General features: G+C 47.7%; 2 protein-coding genes across 2 annotated transcripts in view; both read left to right on the forward strand.

The window, feature by feature from the left end:
* The window catches only part of Dscc1 (DNA replication and sister chromatid cohesion 1), a gene marked incomplete at its 5' end in the record, with an annotated part of 8819 nt that extends 2322 nt beyond the window's left edge, over window positions 1–6497 (forward strand). The window contains 5 exons of the mRNA XM_012517167.2: window positions 7–89; window positions 2622–2674; window positions 3272–3426; window positions 4085–4233; window positions 6200–6497. Of these exons, the coding sequence (XP_012372621.1) occupies window positions 7–89; window positions 2622–2674; window positions 3272–3426; window positions 4085–4233; window positions 6200–6308 (549 nt within the window). The remainder of the gene's footprint in view (window positions 1–6; window positions 90–2621; window positions 2675–3271; window positions 3427–4084; window positions 4234–6199) is intronic.
* Window positions 6498–10482: 3985 nt separating this feature from the next.
* The window catches only part of Taf2 (TATA-box binding protein associated factor 2), an 88455-nt gene continuing 78947 nt past the window's right edge, over window positions 10483–19990 (forward strand). Inside the window, exons 1-3 of the mRNA XM_023702347.1 lie at window positions 10483–10776; window positions 11827–11881; window positions 16527–16687. Of these exons, the coding sequence (XP_023558115.1) occupies window positions 10694–10776; window positions 11827–11881; window positions 16527–16687 (299 nt within the window). The 5' untranslated portion in view covers window positions 10483–10693. The remainder of the gene's footprint in view (window positions 10777–11826; window positions 11882–16526; window positions 16688–19990) is intronic.

Below are 19990 nucleotides of genomic sequence, written 5' to 3' on the forward strand. Positions count from 1 at the left end.
GTAACTCAGCTTGTGGATTCGGAATCCTGGTCTTTTGGCAAAGTCCCATTGAATGTTTGCCTGCAGGAACTGGGTCCGCTGGAGCCAGAGTATGTATCTTCATTCTTAGTCTTGCAAGGGAAGGAAGTGCTTTTCCAGCTTGGAATGAAACTCAGGCCATGCGTATTTTGATATCCTAGAAAAAATCTTGGGCCGGGGAGATAGCTTAGTAGAATAAGTGCTTGCCTGCCAAGCACAAGGTCCTGAGTTCAATCTCTGGTACAACAAAAGAAAAAAAGAAAGAAAAGAAAAAAAACTTAAAAATTACAACCAAGGAAGGATTTGGGGAGTGAATTTGTATCATTTTTTTGTCATAAAAATACATATTATTACTTTCGAGCTGTTTTGTTTTTTGTATTTTAGGAAAGGGTCTACAGGGTGCTCAGGGTCTCACTCCTAGATCGGACTCTCGTGATACACCTGGTTACAGCCCCCAAGAGCTGGGATTACAGGTGTGTGCCTCCACACCCAGTCTCAGTTGCCTCTCAGCAGGCCCCAGGGGCGGGGCTGACACAGCAGGCCTGGGGATTGAAGCCCTGGCCCCTCCTTGCAGGCGCTTTAATCCACTGAGCTATTTGGCTGTCCCTCGAGCTGTTTTTATTAATATGCTCATATTTCCTATAAAAATATGTGGCCTGGGCTTGACACCTAGCAGCCTCCCAGTGTATATTTGTCCTCAATTACTTATTTATTTGGTACCGGGTCTCACTATGCACCTCAGACTCATAGTGATCCTCCTGTTTTCAGCCTCCCCAGTGCTGGGATTACAGGCCTGTGCCACCACATCTGGTATGGGGCTGGCATGGCATGTGGTGCCAGGGATTGAACCCTGGTCCCTGTGCTTGCCTAAGCAGCCGCTTAGTTCGCTGAACGATCTCGCCTGCCCTAGTGCTCAATTTAAATAAAGTCCTGTTTAGCATTTAAGTAGTGCAATACTTCAAGTCTCAGACTTGTATCTTAGTCTGCAGTTAGAAATGAGATTTAAGGCCGGCCAGATAGCTCAGTGGATTAAAGGGCCCTCCTAGGCAAGTGTAGGGACTGGGGTTTGATACCCTGCCTGCCCTGGGTGGGGGGAGGGGCAGGGTACACTGAGACAGCCATTGAGACTGGGCGTGGTGGTACACGCCTAGAATCCCAGCGCTTTGGAGGCTGAAAAATAGGATCACTGAGTCTGACCTTTGTAGTGAGGCTCTGTAGATGCTATCCTAAGTACGCTAAAGAGGAAAAGATTTCTCTGGGGATGGAGCTCAGTGGTGGAGTGCTTGCCTGTCTAGCATGCATGCTGCTGTCAGTTCAATCCCTACTACCACCCACATACACACATGCAAAGGCAATGAAGTTTAGAATACACTGCGTGACGGCCTGTGTATCCGTCAACAGATGAACGAATAAACAAAGCAGGGCATTTATACACAATAAAGCACTGCTCAGCCACAAAGAAGAGGAAATCTGAGTCATATGTAGGAAGCCGGATATACCTTGAGACCATAATGTTAACCAGACACAGCCTGTTGTTTGTTTTTCTCTTATGAGAATCCCAAAGTGTCAACAGAAAAGCAGAATAAACAGTAGATAGAGGAGCCAGGCCTGGAGGCACACACTACAACCCTAGCATTCTGGGTGGAGAGGCTGAGGCAGAAGGCTCTTCATAAGTCTGAGGTCAGCTGGGCTACATGCTGGGTTCAAGACCAGCCTGAACTGCATGCAGAGACCCTTGTTAATAGAAGTGTAATGGGAGGGAGACCAAGAATGAAGGGAAGAGAGAAGATGAACAGAGCATTAAGTTGGGTTTTTTTATTTTTTGGAGTAAGTTGTTTTATGTGCAGGTCTCGACTTCCTGCGAGGAGTGTTGTCACTAAGTTTTGCAAGTATGGACCGATAAATATGGGTGCTGGGAAAAAAATGAATAAAGAATACCTAGTTGGGCTGGTGAGATAGCTCAGTGGACTAAGTGCCTGCTTAGGCAAGCACAGGGACCAGGGTTTGATTCCCAGCACCACATGCTGTGCCAGCCCCGCCCCCAGGGCATGCTGAGACAGCGGCTAAGACTAGGGGTGGTGGTGCATGCCTCTAATTCCAGTGCTAGAGAGGCTGAAAACAGGATCGCTATGAGTTTGAGCTGTGTAGAGAGACTTTGTACCAAATACATTTTCAAAAGAATACCTAGTGTCTCAGTTACTTTTCGTTGCTGGGACAAACACCTGACACTCAGAGAAGGAAAGGTTTATTTCAATAAGCTCAGTTGCTGGAAGTTTCAGGCCATACTCAACTGGCTCCAGAGCAGAGTGGAACATGGCAGAGAACAACCTTTCCTAGAGGTGGCAAAGAGCAGAGCGCAAAGGGAGTGACAGCAGCTTGGCAGCCAGCTAGCCTCTGTCCCCCTTACAGTGCAAAGCAAATTACCTAATTACTTGCCCAGGGCAGGTGCAGCACCCACACCCACGATAATCAGTCACACCCCAGAAGCCGCCCGTCCACTGCATGAGGCTTTGGGGCACTTACAAACCGTTAACACCTAGAGAGAATGGATCACCAAACTAATATACAGTGAGATAACTTTTCAAATTGGTTTTATTTTTCAGGGAGATGATAGAGCACTGTCTTAAGTGTTATGGACGGAAATATATAGATGAAGGTAAGTGGGGAAGTATGCTCCTGGCGTTGAACTGCACGCTAAAGCTGGTGTGCTCGTGTGGGGTGAGCTGGTGTTGACAGTAAGACCTTTAGGACTGGGAGGGAGGGAGGCACTGCCTTACTTTCATGTTGCCGACAAAATACCCACCGCCAGAGTGAAAGGAGAGATTTATTTTAGCTCACAGTTCGTAGCGGTTTCAGTTGGCCAGCTCAAGGCCCAGCAGCGTGGTAGAGGAGGAACAGTCCTTGGCAGGGCAGGCGGGAGGGAGGCAGCAGTGCAGTGAGCCTTCTTTTCCCTCTTACTGCATCCACGCTACCTGCCAGCTTAATGGTCGATGCCCCCCCATGCTGAGTGGAGCGTCTGTCTTCAATAAATCCATCCAGCAACACCCAGAACCACAGTGAACCAATCAGTGCAGTAATAGAGTGTTACACAGCCCGAACCCCAGAATCACACCCACAATCCCAGCTGTGAGTGCATGGGGCTTGGGGGACATCTGGATACAAGCCCTAGCAGCTGGTCATGCTAAGAAGTGGTGCTGTGGAGGAGGAGCAGGGACCCGTGGAATAATACGGGGCTCTCTGATGCAATTCACAGGGGAAGTTTATTTTGAGCTGAGCCCTGATAAGATTTGCCGTGCCACTGCCCAGATGCTGCTGCAGAATGCAGTGAAGTTCAATCTGGCTGAGTTCCAGGCAGTGTGGCAGCAGAGTGTCCCTGAAGGGATGGTGACCAGTCTGGACCAGCTCAAGGTAACCCCGTCTGGCCTGCTGCATGGTCCCCAGGTCATTGCTACGAGGCCTGAAGCTGAAGGGGAAGCTGCTGGATGCCCGTCAGGAGTACAGGGAGACAGGGACAGGAGGGGTAGGGATGTTCCCAAGAAAGGAGGGCCAGGAGTCTAGGAAGGAGCCCACTGGACTGGGGGGACCGACCCCTGGAGCCCTCTAGAATCTGGGGGTGACAGAAGCCAGATTGCACAGGGAATAGAAGTCATATATAAAAGAACAGTGTGGTGGTGCATACCTGTAACCCCAGCACTTGGGAAGCAGAAGCAGGATGGTTGTCTTGAGTTTGAGGCTAGCCTGGGCTACACAATGAGTTCAAAGCCAGCCTGGAATACATTGCAAGACCCTGACTCAAAAAAAAAAAAAAAAAAGGCTAATAGCTATTTTAAAGAAATAGACTATTATAGGGGCCGGGGAGATGGCTCAGTGGAATAAGCGCTTCCCTGGCAAGCTCAAGGGCCTGAGTTCGATCCCCGGTTCCGCAAAAAAAAAAAAAAAGAGACTATTATAAATCTCTTAGTAGTTGTAGTTTTGTGTCAGTTGTGAGGCTGGCATTTCCTTGGGCTGAGTTTAAACAGTGCACCCCTAAGTGAATGACCCGCCCTTTCCCTTTCCTTTCTTACAGGGGTTAGCGCTGGTGGACAGACACTCAAGGCCAGAAATCATATTTTTGCTGAAGGTGGATGATTTACCTGAGGGAAATCAGGAACGTTTTAATGCTCTGTTCTCCCTAAGGGAGAAGTGGACAGAAGAAGACATTGCTCCCTACATCCAGTGAGTAACTGAGTAACAGTTGTTTTTTGTTTTCTGAGACAGGGTCTCGCTATATAGTCAGGCTGGCCTCGACCTCTTGTGTAGCCCCGGCTGGCCTCTAAGTTGTAGAGGTCCTCCTGCCTCAGCCTCCTCGGTGCTGGGATTACAGGCCTGTGCCACCACACCCTACAAGGGCGTATTTGGAGTTAGTGACCTCCCTTTATAGGAGCTGGGTGTTAGTCTACCTAGTGAGTCCATGGAGATATCTAATAGCAATCTCACACCTGCTCCTCAGTGAACAGGGCTGCTAACCTCAAAGCAAGCTCTTCCTTAGTATATGAAAACACATGCAGCGTTACTCAAGTGAAGCTGCTGGCAGTCTTGTCGGTGCGGGCTACACTGCTGGGATGAGCAGCCTACAGGGGTCCTGACTCAGGACCGATAATTCATTAAAGGGATGGACTTCAAGACAGCTTTTGGGGCCGACAGAAGCTTTTCTTGTAAAGAGGAAGAGGAAGCAGAAAGCTGTTCCACAGATGGTGGGCGCTCTGGAAGGATGGATGGGCCCTTTGTCACTGGCGTCTTTTGGGTGGGAGAACCCGCCCTCCTGGAACTTGTCACAATTTGATTGGCTGCCTGGGCTGTCACAGATGGTCCCAGGCTATGGAACCCTCACCAGCTCTGCAGCTTGTGTGCATATTCCCTTTGCTGGTCCTTAGGCCTGGGATCCGTGGGATCCGCAGGTTGCCGAGGAGGAGCCGTATGGTCCCAGCAGCTTAGTGAGTGATGGAAGGAAAGAACGGGGAAGCTCGTGTGTCAGGCACTCCCCCTCGAGTGAGTGCACATGTAGAAGTGCACAGGTGTGCGTGTACACCAAGGAAGAGCTTGGAGGCCGGGAGGGCCATGGTCCTGGTTTCCCTGCCTCTGGCTTCTCCGGTTGCTGATGAGTCCTTACACCAGCTGTGCTGGGGGCAGGTCAGGAGAGGGAAGCTTTTTTCTTTGTACCAGGACTTGAACCTAGGACCTTGCGCTTGCCAGGCAGGCACTTGTGCAGCTGAGCTAAATCCCTGGCTTCCAGGGCCCTTTAAACGTCAGGTTTTTCTCTCCCTCTACCCTTGTAACTACTCCCACAGGAATCCCTCCAGTCAAGCTTAACAGGATTCACCAGGAACCTATTGAGGCCCTTAATCTATTTTTCCTGCCTATGAACCACCTTTCCTGTCCTCAGCTACTAAGGAGGCTGAGGCAGGGCTGTTGTGAGCAGAGTGTAGGAGAGTCTGCACAATGAAACAAGGCCTCATCGCAGACAGCAAGGCCAGGCGCCACCTTCGCCCTTCCCCTCCCCACGAGCAAGTCCTGTTGTCATCTTGGGTCTGCCTCTGAACTGGGCTGCCGTCTTCTACCTTTGCTCTTCCTTTGCCTCTTCCCTTCTCCATCCTGCTTGTGTTTCCCTTGCAATGCCGTTGCCAGGGCAGGAGCCCAGGGCCTCACTGCCTGGCCTGTGGCCTCCACTGCCTTGGGTGTGTGCACCCTCCCCGTCATGGCCCCATGCTCTCTCCTCTGTGGTCGGTGGAGAGGGCGGCTGCTCAAGCTTACACCGCAGCCTGGGCTCGGGTTCTCTGGCTTCACACTCTGGTGGCAGGGCTTGTATTTTTGACTTGGAGATTCAACTAAGACTTACAACTACTTGGGTGTGGTAGGCACTCTTGAAAACTCAGCACTCAGGAGGTTGAGGCAGGAAGACTGCTGCAAGGTTGAAGCTAGTGTTAGTTGGAAGGCCAGCGTAGACTGTGTAGCAAGACCCTGTCTCAAAAATTAAAAAAAAAAAAAAAAAAAAAAAAGACTTCAACCCCTACTCTGTTTCTCCTGTGGACACATGTTCTTATGCCCACTGGGAAGACGGATTTGGGGGAAGAGACAAAATAACTGGCACTGTTGTGCTCTAACGTTCATGCTGTTCACCTGGGTTTTCTGGTTGTTTCCGCAGAGACCTATGTGGAGAGAAGCAGACGATAGGTGCCTTGCTCACTAAATATTCACGCTCCTCTGTGCAAAATGGGGTGAGAGTGTACAACTCCCGCAGACCTGTTTCTTAGCACAAAGTCCTCTTTGGGACCCACTGCTTTAGGAAGTGTTGGACGTAGACTCCGACTCTCTTGTGTACTTTTACTCCCGACCGCGAAGCCCCATTCCACGAAGGCCTCCGCTTCCTCTGCTCCTCCGGTGCCACAGGACCCTGGCGCATCCTGCACATCTGCCCTGTGGGAACAAGGCACAATAAAGCGCTTCCTGCTTAGCGTGCCTCTGATGTCTGTGTGGCTGCATTTCTAGGGTTTTTGGATACAGAATTCCATTAGGATTTGATGTTCTGGTTATTAGTACCTTGAGACATTTTTTTTTTAAATGTATTTTTAATTTTTTTGTATTTTTAGGGAAGGGTCTACAGGGTGCTCAGGGTCTCACTACTAGATCCTACTTGTAGTGATCCGCCCGTTTACAGCCTCCTAAGAGCTGGGGGTGTGCGCCACCATGCCCAGCCTCAATTGCCGTCTCATCACGCGGAGCCAGCACACACACTGGGGATTGAACCCTGGTCCCTGTGCCCATCTAAGCAGGCGCTTTAGTCTGCTGAGCTATTTGGCCCTTGGAATATTTTTTGAGAGAGCTACATAATGGTAGTTTCATAGGAGAGGTTTATTCATAGCAGGCAGGCGAGGTAGTGTAAGCCTCTAATCCCAGCTCTTGGTGAGGCTGAAGCACGAGGATCCCGAGTTTGAGTCCAGCCTGGGCAACTTCAAGGATTTAGATCTGGTTTCAAAATAGAAAGCAAGGCTGGGATGTAGCTCGGCACAGACATCTGGAGTCCAGTTTGGAGTACTGCCTCCCCCCCCCCCCCCCGTCTATTCACTTACACGCCACTGAGCAAGTTGCTCTTTCCATTTTCCTCCCACGCCAGAAGTCACTGGGTACCACCAGTTTCTTACATTGCGTGTTCACACTGAAGCCTGAACTGCTCCCCGTTCCTGTGGTACCTCGCACCTATGCTTTGGATAGGACTGGTTTGGTCCTCAATGCCATGTGGAGAATCCTAGCGGAGTAGTGCTATTGGCTAAGAAGCTGCAAGCATTCAGCAAAGCCAGCCAGTCATGGTGACAGCCCTGGTGACACCAGGGCCAGCACACTAGGTTTTGCAATGCTTAACAGGCAGTGTTTTGGATTTCAGACAGGGTCTCACTAGCCCAGGCTGGCCTCAAGCTCAAGGGGATCCTCCTGCCTCAGCCTGTGCAGCGCTGGAATCAAGGGTTGAATTCTTTAGAGCTTTTCCTAATTTGTTTTAGACCAAAGTTCTGATTACCTTTAAAGTGGTCACTGAACTTTGTCACTGGGATGGCTGGAGGGCAGGCCAAGCTAAGTGAGGCTGAAGGTTTAAAAAGGTTAATGGAGGATTAATTCACAATGGAATTTTAATGACACACTCAAGTTCTCTTATTTTATGTACGTGAAAGGTGAACATGATGTTTCAATAAATTTTTCTGCATTTGTATGGATTATGGAATATACAGTATATAGTATTATACATTGTAAATGTACTGTGTGCTCCACATACATGATTTACATATACAATATATAATGCATATTACTGCATAGAGTCCAAAAAACATGTATATGTCAGGAAAAGAAAAACAAATATTTTAACCCTAAATTTATTTATTTTTGTCTTTTTTTTTCTGCTTTTTCTTTTTTTTTGGCAGAACCAGGGATTGAACTCAGGCCCTTGCGCTTGCCAGGGAAGCACTTATTCCACTGAGCCATCTCCCGGCCCCTTTATTTTTGTCTTTCTGAGACAGGGTCTTACTGTGCAGTTCAGGCTGGCCTTGAACTCAACTTTGTAACTTACCTAGGCTGGTCTTGAACTTGCAGCAGTCCTCCTGCCTCAGCCTCCCACATGCTAGGATTACAGGTGTGCACTACCACACCCAGCTTAACACTAAACATTCAGAGTGGTGCCCACCAGACTCCGGACACATCTGCACCATGCACTGCCGCCTGGGTAACCGCGGCCACGTTGTCCACTGGGACTGCTGCATGTACGTTTTCAGTCTCTTCCCTAAGGGTTGGCAGCACAGTGGTTTCCTGTGATGTGCAGCCCCCTGCAAGGTCCCCCAGATATAAAAGTCTGCAGGTGTCAAGTCAGGAGAGGGTTCAGGGAAACCTGATTGCTCCTCTCTGGCCCAGTCAGTGCCCTTGCCAATGCTGGTCCAGGTGGGCCCGCAAGGCTCTTTGGTAGTGTGCACCACCCCATCTGTCTCAGTTACTCTTCTTTTGTTGCTGGGACAAATACCCAATACCCAAAATGAGGGAAGGAAAGGTTTATTTAGCTCACAGTTAATGGAGGTTTCAGTCCATACTTGGCTGGCACCAAGGCAGACTGGCACATGGCAGAGGGCAGTGGTTCACAGGTGGAAAACAGCAAAACAGCAAGAGCAAAAGGGAGGAGTAACAGCAACAATGGCTGCAGAGAGCAAGTCTCCCTTAAATTCCATTCAGGCTATCTGCCCAGGCTGGGTGTATCACTCACACCCATAATCTCAGCAGTACTCAGACCCATAATCCCAGACTTGGATCATGAATTAATCACAAACCGTAGAACTGCGCCTCAATGACTGCATGAGACTTTGGGGGGACAAATGCGCACAAACCATAACATCATCAAAGGAGGAATTTGTCATTTCTGTTTGTGGATGGCATGTAAGGGGGAGGTGCGGAGAGTGTCCAGGCACCTTTGGCCTGTAGCTACACCTTCAAAGAAAAACAGACCTGTTAAGCTTGTCGCTGACAGCCACACCAGACATTGAGGTTGGGAGACCGCTGTGCTGTCTGTGAGTAGCTGCGTCGCTTCCCTTGACTACAGGATCTTCTGCATGAACTCCGCATCCTCACCTGCCATGTGTTGGAACCATTTGCAAAACTGGACCCTCAACTGGGGTCGTCCTCACTGATTGTGGGGACGGTCTCAGGATGTGAACCTGCTGCTTGGCTCTTCCTAGAATGCGACCGCATGCTCGGCTCACTGCTCAGCCCACCTCCTACTTGCACATATGTATGATAGTTATACACACATGATTATATATGTAAGAATGTAGTGTACATATGCCATGTTATATGCATGAGTATGTTACTATATGTATGAACACAGCTATATATATACGTTGTATATATTACTATATATGAAACTACTGTATACATGCATGTATTTGCGTAAGCATATTACTATATGAATGTAGCTGTACAATTATATGTATATTACTATGTATGTATGAATGTAGCTGTATATCACACACTATAACATTTAACAATATGAATACAGATTATAGATACATTGTATATATAGTACTATATATGAATATACTGTATATGAATTATGTGCACAAGTATATTACTATATGAATGTAGCTATACATGTTATATATAACGACATAAGTATGTAACTATATTGCATATGTTGTACATGTTACTGTATGTATTAACAGCTGTGCACACGCCAGTGTTACAGGTATATTACTGTATGTATGAACAAGTTGTATATCGCACATGTATGTTACTGTAACAGCTATACAATGCATATTACTATGTACATATGAACATGCTGTACATATACATTATATACATATGAATATAGCTATACATGTGCTATACATGTACCACGCAAGTATGAACATAACTGTATCACACATGTTGTACATGTTACTGTATGTACTAATATAGCTATACACTCATACCACGCGTTAGTCATATTACTGTATGAGCGTAGCTGTATATTGCACGTGATATGTGTTACAGTATGTATGCACATTGCTGTGCACACTACCAGGGCTACATGTATATTACTGTACACACAAGGCGTGGGAGCGCGCTGCCATAGCGCACACTCCCCGCAGTCTTCTCCGCGCACGCCTGGGCACCGACACGCCCACCCGCACGTGGCGCCCCACTGCGGGCGAGGACCTACGCAGCCCCCTCGCTCACCGTCAGACCTCCCCGCACGCCTCTGCGCATGCGCTGGCCGTCTTCCAAGCCGCGATGCCCGCCTTAGTCCGTCCAGGCCTCCCCGCTCACGCGCCGAAAGTTTCCCGCTCGCCAGCGCGGAGCGCAAACTCAGGACGACACGCGGACGCGGCGCTCCGCGTAGGCCCCGCCCACGCGCAGGGCTTCCGGGCGGCTTCGGCGCCGCCTCACTTCCGCTTACGCCTAGGTCAGAGGTCATGCGCAACATGGCGGCCTGCGGGCGCTCGGAGTGGTCGTGGAGAGGCGCGTCAGTGTGACAGGACCTCGGCCCGGCGGCGGCAGAAGCCGCTTCAAGGGGAACGTTTGAGGCGGCGGCGGCCGGAGAGGCCGGGCCGGGCGTCCAGGCAGCCCCGGCGGCGGGACGCGACCCGCACCGTGCGGTGCGGGAACCGGGAATGCGCCGCGGGCCCGCCCCATGCCGCCGACGGGATCCGAGCCCCCCAGGATGAACAAGAAGAAGGGAGACAAGGGCTTCGAGAGCCCAAGGCCTTATAAATTATAAGTATTCATCCCTTCCAGAGCTTTGGTTTAAGGCTCTTGTGCGATTGCCTGCCCCTGACCCCGAGAACCGGGAAGCCTGGCGGGAACCCCGATTCGGCTCCCTGTGGTGGGCAGGGTGTTTGGGGTGCGAAGTGTGGCTGATGCTGCCGCTTACTGTTGTTTTCTTTTTTTGGCGGAGCTGGGGCTCGAACTCAGGCCTTTGCGCTTGCCAGGGAAGCGCTTACTCCGTTGAGCCATCTCCCTGGCATCCGGTGCCACTTACTAATTTGCTTTGTAGGTTAGTCAGCCCCCCGTGCTTTCAGAAGAAATCTGTGCCTACGATTCTTGCCAGAATTAAGCAGATTATTCTGCCTTTACGGTTTATTCATTGGTTGTTTATGTAGTTTTTTTGGGACGGGGTCTCCCAGCCTGGCCTTGAATTAAGTGCATCACTCAGGTTGGCTCTGAACCGGCGTAGAACCTCCTGACTCAGCATTCCAAGTTCTGGGATGACAGGGCCCGTGCCACCATGGCCCCGCTTGTAGGATTTTAATTTTTTAAAAATCATGTATTTAGGGGGCCTGACCCTTAGCTCAGTTCTTTTAAGTGGCTGCTTCAACAAAGCAGTCAGGCTCAGGTTGCTGGGCTTCGATCCCCACAACTCAAGCCAGCCAAACCTGCCCTGAAGGCATTCGGAGCCAAAAAAAAAAAAAAATCATGTATTTATTTATTTCATACAGCGTCTCACTACACAGCTCAGACTCTTAGTGAGCCTCCTTTCTCAGCCTCCTCAATCCTGAGATTACAGGCCGGTGCGAACGCCTGGTTTTGGTGGCTGACCTGTTTCAGGCCGGCTTGGCATGTGGTACTGGGGTTTGAACCCGGGTCCTTGGCGTTTAGCAGGCAGGCACTTGGATCTCCGAGCTATCTACCCAGCCACAGGTTTTTTAAATGAAAAAAACTGATGTATGGTTTCCAGTTCCTTTGAACGTAGTCCTTATTTATACGGGAATGCGCATATACTTTCACTTAATAATAGTACTTTTTTTTCTCTCTTTTTTAATATACAACTCATCAGGTTGTCTGCATCAACAACATAAATTTCCAGAGGAAATCGGTTGTGGTAAGTTTATATTCGGAAACACAAAGAATAATTAATGTACCTTTCATGTCACATTATATTTTTCCAGATAATAGTGTTTCAAGAATAGGCATGAATTAGAACTCAGGTCCGACTTATCCCATAGCTGTATGTGTTGCCTCTTCAAGTATTCTCATTCATTTTTCTCTTTTCTGACTAAGATTTTTTCTTTTAATTTTATTTTGTGCAGTATGAAAGTCTGTATAACCAAGCATGTTAGCATTGTGCTTAAAACAAGAATAAGCCCATTGTGAAGTTTCTTTCCTGAAAAAGTTAAAAATTTGTATTCTGACAGGCATGACGTGTCTTCTGAAAGACCGCTTGTGTGTTCTGACCTGCGTGAACTGGTTTTGGTGGTATTGCTTTGTAGGGAAGTTTCGGATAGAGCATTTGAGATCTAGTAGCCCACGCACCATCTTTAGATGTATGGCTTGCTGATATAATTTGCTCTGGAAAATCATTGAGAACCTAAACATTTGATGTACTTTTTGAGAGCTACTTGTATTAAATAGATTAAAATCTTCAGGCCAGTTTTTCTTGAATAGCGTTACCAGTTTTCCTTTCATACTTGTTGCCCATGTCTGTATATGTTTCAGCAGCTGTAAACAAACAAATGACTGAACAACTTTTTTTTGATACATAGTCTTGTTAGTTAGTATTCTAGGCTGGCCTTGAGCTCACTAAGTAGCCCAGGCTAGTGTAAAATGCTCAGCGGTCCTCCTCCCTCAGCTTTCTAAGTGTGGAGCTTATAGGTGTGCACCACCACACCTGGCAAGAATAACCTTTCATAAGAATCACACAGTCTTTAGATTTATAAAGCTCCTACATTGTTCATTAAGTTCGATTTGCTCATTATGGCATTTCTTTTCGGCATATTCCTCATAGGTTACTATTTTCCTTGTATCTCATTGTGGGATACTTAGGAATAGCATGCTGTATAAATTGTGTAGGGTAAGTGAGAATATTGGGATGTTACAAAATTCAGGGGAGAAAAGGATGACGCTGTCAGTAATGATAGCATTAGTAAACTCCTGGAGTGAAAGGAGTTGACATGGTTACCTGAATTATAGTGACTGTTGAGTCCTGACTGTGTGTGAGAAAGATGCCTTAGATGTGTTAGAAAAGTGCGTGAGCCTTCCGTGAATGCTAGCTGAGGTAAGGCAGGCATAGAGGGTGCCAAGACACTCTTTCAAGGTGTGAGTGACTGAATCTTTGCAATAACCTCCTCACATGGATAATATTTTAATCCTAACTTTCTAAAGGATGTGCCTGAATGGAGGATAAGTATCTTACGGGAGTAGAAGTGTCATCAGAGACTACTGCCTTCTTGCAGTGGGCACAGGGGCAGCTTCAGCCTGGATGTCTGAAGTCTTATGGCACTAATTGCTGCAGTTCCTGGTAGTTGAGTTACTACTACTGTCTCGGAGCAGAGAATGGGCAGTCCAGATGGGTCTGCTCAGCCCTTGCTGCTGTAATATCCCTGACCCCATGGGACAGGGCCCAGGTGGCAGTGTGTCAGTTACTGATGTGTTGACTGTGTGTTGTGGGGCAGGGAAGTCGCCTCTGTCCTCCTCTCTGGGTTCTGTTTGTCTATGTCCCCAGTACATACTCTGGCTGCTAGCCCTTTTCAGTTTGGCTTAGGGACTGTGGGAATGTTTTGGGACCTGAGGCAAGTTGTGAGTTCTGAATCAAAACACCATAGCTCCAGGAAGGGTTATGTCCTTTTCTTTCTCCAGAGCAGATGGAGATCTGCTCACTCACTCCATTCACTCCAGGCTTACTCCAGGAACACCACTCCAGCACTGTGTTTGAAACTGGCCATGAGGCTGCACATCCCCGCTGCTGCACTTGAGACCAGTGCTGCCTGGACTTGAAGTTTTATTTTTCCAGTGCTGTGCAAAACCATCATAAGCCACCTGCATTTCCCGTTCCCAGGGCCCAGTAGTCAGGGTGCTGATGAGCACACAGGGAACGCACCGAGTGCTCATTACCACCCGCCATGGTGAGCCCAAGGGAAAGATGGAGAGAGGGAGCCCGGAGTTTGGGGGATGTGTTAGATCTAGACTGTAGCACCAAGTGTGAGCCTATCAGCCACAGATCTTAGAATTACTGGGCATGGTCCAGGCTCCCTCTGTCTGTCTTTCGCTTGGGCTCAGCATAGCGGGTGGTGATGAGCACTTGGTGGGTTCGCCTTAGTTTTCTGTAGGTCAGGAGACTACTTTTAAGCAACGCTAGCACTCAGGAGGCAGATGCAGGAGGCTTACATGATCGCCAGCTGCCAAAGGGACAGTAAGACTCCCTCTCAAGAAAACAGAACTACTACAGAAGGAAAAGAGCTTTCACAGGCTGGAAGTTGGCAGAAATGTGGTTGGATGAGGACTTAGAGTGAGCAGAGAAATGAGCCTTAGGAGGGCCAGGTCAGACCACAATGAGAAACCTCAAGCTCCGGTATAGCTGTGGGCTGGAGAAATGGGTGTGGGCTCCACCTCAGCGACAGAGGGGTTCTTCAGAGGGTTGCTGTGGTCCTGGGAAAGGAGTGAGCGGTAGAGGACCTGGGGTCAAGGAGCGTGGAGGAGCAGCAGCACTTCCACTTTGGCCATGTGCAGGGGAGCAGAGTGTCAGAGGGAACTGGAGGAGGAGGCGTGCAGGGTGTGAGCCGGCATATTGTGGCACAGAATACAGAGAGGGCAGAGGAATGCAACCTGGCCTGTTATGCAGACACTGGTGCTGACCCTAATCCCCTAACCGAGTGTTAGGGATTGAACCTAGCTAGGGCTTTGTAGTGCAACATAAATGCTCTACCTCTGCACAGCACCCCTGCCCCCCACCTTCTGTCTTAAATCTGTTCATGTAGTAATTCTCAGTTACCACAATAGTGCTGAAAGGTACACAGCATCATTATTCTTGTTTAACAGATGGGAAAACTGAGGCACAGAAACCTAGAATAACTGGCCTTAGGTCATTGATTACTATATGGTAAAGCTGGGATTAGGATTAGAAGGGAGGGCATTTACTCCAGAACACATGCATTGAACTGTAGCACTCTTCTGCCCTGGGTCTTTTCATGCTTTCCCATAGGACCTACCTCTTACAGCTCAGAGTAAAAGGTACAGAATAACACCTGGCCCTCAGAGTCTGTCAGGGTTACAAAACATCTGAAGTATCTGCTATCTAATATAGTGCCTGGCATTTAGCACTGGGCCCGCGTGAAATTTTATTTCAGTACGTCACAGTCCCTGTTGTAGCCTCTGAAATGTTACTATTTTATACTCTCCCATATTCTTCTGTATTCACTTTCTGCCACTGGAACAAAACACCTGTCACCAGCAATTGAAAGAAGTGAGGTTTATTTTGGCTCACAGTTCTCAGGGCTCAGTCCACAGTTGCTGGCTCCAGGGCAGAAACGACATGGTGAAAGGGCTCAGAGTGGTGGGTAGGGGGACAGCTGCTTAATCTTGGCCGCCAAGAGAGGAGGAGGAGACCCAGAGAGAAGGAAGGGCTGGGGACGAGATGACAGTGTTTCAGGTTATGTGCCTGGGACCTCCTTCCCTGGGCAGATGCCATCTCCTAGTAGCACAGTCTGCTGTGAGCTTAGCATGGATCAGTCTACTGATGAGTTTAGGGTCCCAGGAACCCACCATCCCAGAACCCCAAGCCTGAACATAGAAGTCTTTGGGGGATGTGTTAGATCTAGACTGTAGCACCAAGCATGAGCCTATCAGCCAGAGATCTTAGAATTACTGGGCATGGTCCAGGCTCCCTCTGTCCATCTTTCCCTTGGGCTCAGCATGGCGCGTGGTAATGAGCACTTGGTGGGTTCCCTGTGTGCCGTGTCTTTGACCTGTACTCAGTAGCTGCGTGCGCACAGCCAGTGTGGGGGAGCCCTGGCCCTGGGCTGCTTGCCAGGAGTCTCACTGTAGAGTTCCCGTGGTGCTGCCTTGCATGCACTTCTCATACTGTAGCTTCACTGTCCTGATTTACCTCTTGTGAGCTGACACATTGTTTGCTTCAGTAGTGTGCTGTACTGTTTTCTTCCCTCTGTGTCTGTGTGCATGCGTGTGTGCCTATTCAGGTAGTCTGTATCTTTTTTTTTTTTTTATTTAATTTTATTTATTTATGTGTGTGTGTGTGTGTGTGTGGCCAGCTCAGCCCACCAGGGGGCGAGGCTGGCTGGCATGTGGTGCTGGGGGATTGAACCGCAGTCCCTGTGCTTTGCTAAGCTTGTTCTAAGTAGGTGCTTTAGACTACTGAGCCATCTCACCAGCCCCAGTCTGTATCTTTTTATCTACCAATCTTGTGGCTTTGTTCCATTTCTGTTCTATAACTTTCTTCTTCCTCTTCCCTGTTTGGGTTCCAGTCTGTCCAGAAATTCTTATATTTGAGAGTACTGAGTCCTATTTTTGTAATAGCGTAATTTTTATTGATAGTTGTGTGAACCTCCAAGATGATAAGGTATTGCATAATTCTCACCAGTGCAGTCAGGAAGACAGTCAACATTGTATGGATGTCTGTGTGCACAGCTGTTTGCAGCATTACTTGTGGAGTGTAGTAATTTAGTAGTAGAAATCAAAGTAATTCTGCAGCATACCAGTCTTTATAAGGAAGCTCTTCATCTTTGTTTTCACAGGGATTTGTGGAACTGACTGTATTTCCTACAGTTGCAAATTTGAATAGAATCAAGTTGAACAGCAAACAGTGTAGAATATACCGTGTAAGGATCAACGATTTAGAGGCTGCTTTTATTTATAATGATCCAACCTTAGAAGTTTGTCACAGTGAATCAAAACAGTAAGTTGTGTGCTTCAAAAGTCAACATTTAATGATCTTATTGTTTATTCAACTAATGTTTCTTGACAGATTTTTCGCAGGTCATTGTTAGACTCAGAATTCCATTTTTGTGTTTTTGTAATCTGTTGGTTTACCACTCTGCGTATTTGGATCAAGTGATTTTGCTAATTCTCTACAATGTAGTGAATCATTCTTCTTCAGACAGAGTCTCCGTGTGTTGTTCAGGATAGCCTTGAACTCACTGTGACATGTAGGCTGGCCTTGAACTCACAGCCATAGTCCTGTGTCAGCTTCCACAGTGCTAGGATTCCAGGTGTGTGCCACGATGCCTGGCTAGGAACATGAAATTTCCTTAGCCATTTTCCCATTTCTAATTTTTTTTTAAGTAGTTACATAAATATTAAGTGTTTTTAGAAAAGTTAAGGATGTGATTCAGTAGTAGAGTACTTGCCTAGCATGTGCAAGGTCCTGGGTTCAATCCTCAGTACTCCTAAAAGAAAAAAAAAAATGGATAGTAATTTTCAGTGGCTGGAATGAGTACCATGCTTTTTAGACCAGAGACAGACTTAAAATATTCTCTGTGTGTTGATATTTTGAAACATGTTACAAAATATCTGCAACACTTTCAGCTACCTTAGAGGCCAGTCATTGTTTTCCAAGTTTCAGCAGCGTTCAGCTCTGTTGTTTCTGTGACTCTGTGTTTTGGGGTGTGTGCCAACTTTGGATCATAAGCTTGCTTTAGGGTTTTTGTTTTTTCTTGGAAAAATGCAGGAAGCAGAGCTTACGACATTGCTGGTACTGGGCAGATGCTGTCCCACTGAGCTGCATCCTGGCATTCCTTGTCTTAGTTAAGATGGCATTCTAGCCAGAATGGCGTCTGGGATCTTGCCTATGGCAGCAGTTCTCCCAGCAAGGTGCCCACAGGCACAGCCAGCCTTGCTCACACGTGTGTAGTAAGCTGCTGGCCTGCGGGCCTTCCCGGGGCTGGGGAGACAGTCGTGGCTTGAGGTCAGCGCAGTGAGACTTGGGGCAGGTGGGGAAGGAAGGTGTAGTTTTAGGAAAATGTGTGATCCAAGTTCATCATTTGTGTATAAGGTGTGATAGAAAGTACAGAGTCTGCCAAAAAAACGTGTCCATGTGTCCGTACTAGCGCATGCCTGCAGGTGCTTAGCCAGCACTTTGAGCGCCTCTTTTCATTGCAGAGGCCACAGGGAGCTTGTGTTAATCTCATGGTGTCTCAATAAATTTAGTATTATAATACACAAGTTTTACTTTTCCTGATACTTAAAATTTTTGCATGCTCTGTATGGTATTTAAATTTTTAAAAATTACTATAGTGAAAGGCATGGCAATTAGTCGCACCCCCTGTGGAACATGCTTATTTCACTGTTCTTGTTGCTCTGTAGAGCAGTTCTGCATATCCTCATTTACGCTATTGGGGCTGCCTGCATGTCCTGAATCTGTTCAAAACATGCCCCTTTCATGGCCATTTTGACTTTGGTGAAGAGCTGTGTATTAGTTACTCTTCTGTTGTTTCTGGGACAAATACCTGACACTCAAAATGAGGGAAGGAAAAGTTTATTTAGCTCACAGTTACTGGAGGCTTCAAGACACTGGAGGAGAGGCTGGGACACTGCTGCGTCCAGGATGAGCCTCGTCACATCTCTCAGAAAGCACAGGCTAGCTTAAATAGCCAGTTTAACTATTCATGCCCCTCGGGCCCCACCCCTCAGACTCCACCCTGGTCCTCTGGCCCGCCCCTCAAGCCACCTGCTGCTCCTCCAGCTGCGTCTGCCCCATAACTTACATGAGGCTTTCGGGGGACAACTAGATATAAACGATAACAAGCCAGAAGTCTCAGTGTTAGATCCAGGGATATGTTTATGAGACTGCCTTTCTGGAACATGTCACCGGGCAGCAGAATTCCTTGTCACACCTTCTAAACTACTCACTCGCTCACTCATGTGGGCTGTCAGACTCAGGGATAAGCTAGGAGAATGGTGTTGCGCTCTGAGCTAGTCCTGTAACTTCCCATTTCACAAAAGCCAATTGTTGAAGTTAGGTTGCTTTTGTATCCATGCTTCTGGAAAAAGGTTGATAGAGAGTCATCTCCCTCAGGAGGAGAAATCTGTTTGTGGGTTGTTGCTGCTCATGAAGCAGAATAATCTGTCACTGTGCAGCTGCGAGGCCAGTGGGCCGCTAGGCCTTTGTGAAAATGAAGTTAACTTTGCTGGTTTATCTGCATGAGCTCGCACAAATTGGAGGGGTGCCTCGTCACTTTGGTGTTCTGACCAAATGCAGTCGTAAGAGACAGTCTTCCCCAAGGCTAGGTTAAGAATGGGGAAACTTAGAGTATATTTTACAGCTCTTGCTTGCAGCTAAAGGCAGCCTGTTGGGCATGTTACTTAGTAAATGCTTGAATTCTTTTGCTTTCTTGCCTGGCGCTAGAATCTGGTGTTTATCTATTCTCTGACTTGTTCCAAAGGGGTTTGCAATTTGTTTCAGATTTTATTACAAAAGCGTTTTTAAAAGTAGCTAATAAAGTTAGCATGAAGAGGAAACAATAAAAGTCAGTGGTGTACACTCTTAAGTTGCTCAATTCTGGGCAGGTTTGTTCCTGAGACTTCTGGTTGTCATAACAAAGAGGGAAACAGTATTTTTTTTTAAATGAGGCTCCAAAGACACAAGACAGAAACACACCATTTAGAAGAAATACTGCTGCTTTTCCTGGCAGTTGGACACAAGCGGTGTCTCCCATGGGTGACCTGAGTGTCCCTAAGGGACCCTTGGTAAAGGCAGATGGGGAAGGTCTTGACATGTTGCTCCACTGTGTTCTTTCTGAAGTGAGTTTCCTTTAGTGAACCTATAAAGTTTGCAGTGAAGTGATTAACTATATAGAGATGCTTTGAAATTCAGAACACAACTTCAGGTTCGTTGCTCATATTTGATCTTTGGTACATTTTAGTATCTTACAGATAGACCACTATCCCACCCACCACATTTTCCTATTTTTTATTTTAAATTTTGTTTTATTTTTGGTCTTTTTGACACAGGGTTTCACTCTGCAATTCTGGCTGGCCTTGAACTCACTTTGTAGCCCAGGCTGGTCTCAAACTTGTGGCGATCCTCCTCCCTCAACCTCTCTAGTTCTGGGATTACAGGAGTGAGCCACCATGCCCAGCTCCTTATTTGTTTTAAAGTTGGAAGTCTAGGGCTGGTGAGATGGCTCAGTGGTCTAAAGCACCTACTTGGAACAAGCTTGGCAAAGCACAGGGACCGCGGTTCAATCCCCCAGCACCACAT

The sequence above is a fragment of the Octodon degus genome, unplaced genomic scaffold (assembly GCF_000260255.1).
Source record: "Octodon degus isolate 3935 unplaced genomic scaffold, OctDeg1.0 scaffold00148, whole genome shotgun sequence".
Classification (NCBI taxonomy): domain Eukaryota; kingdom Metazoa; phylum Chordata; class Mammalia; order Rodentia; family Octodontidae; genus Octodon; species Octodon degus.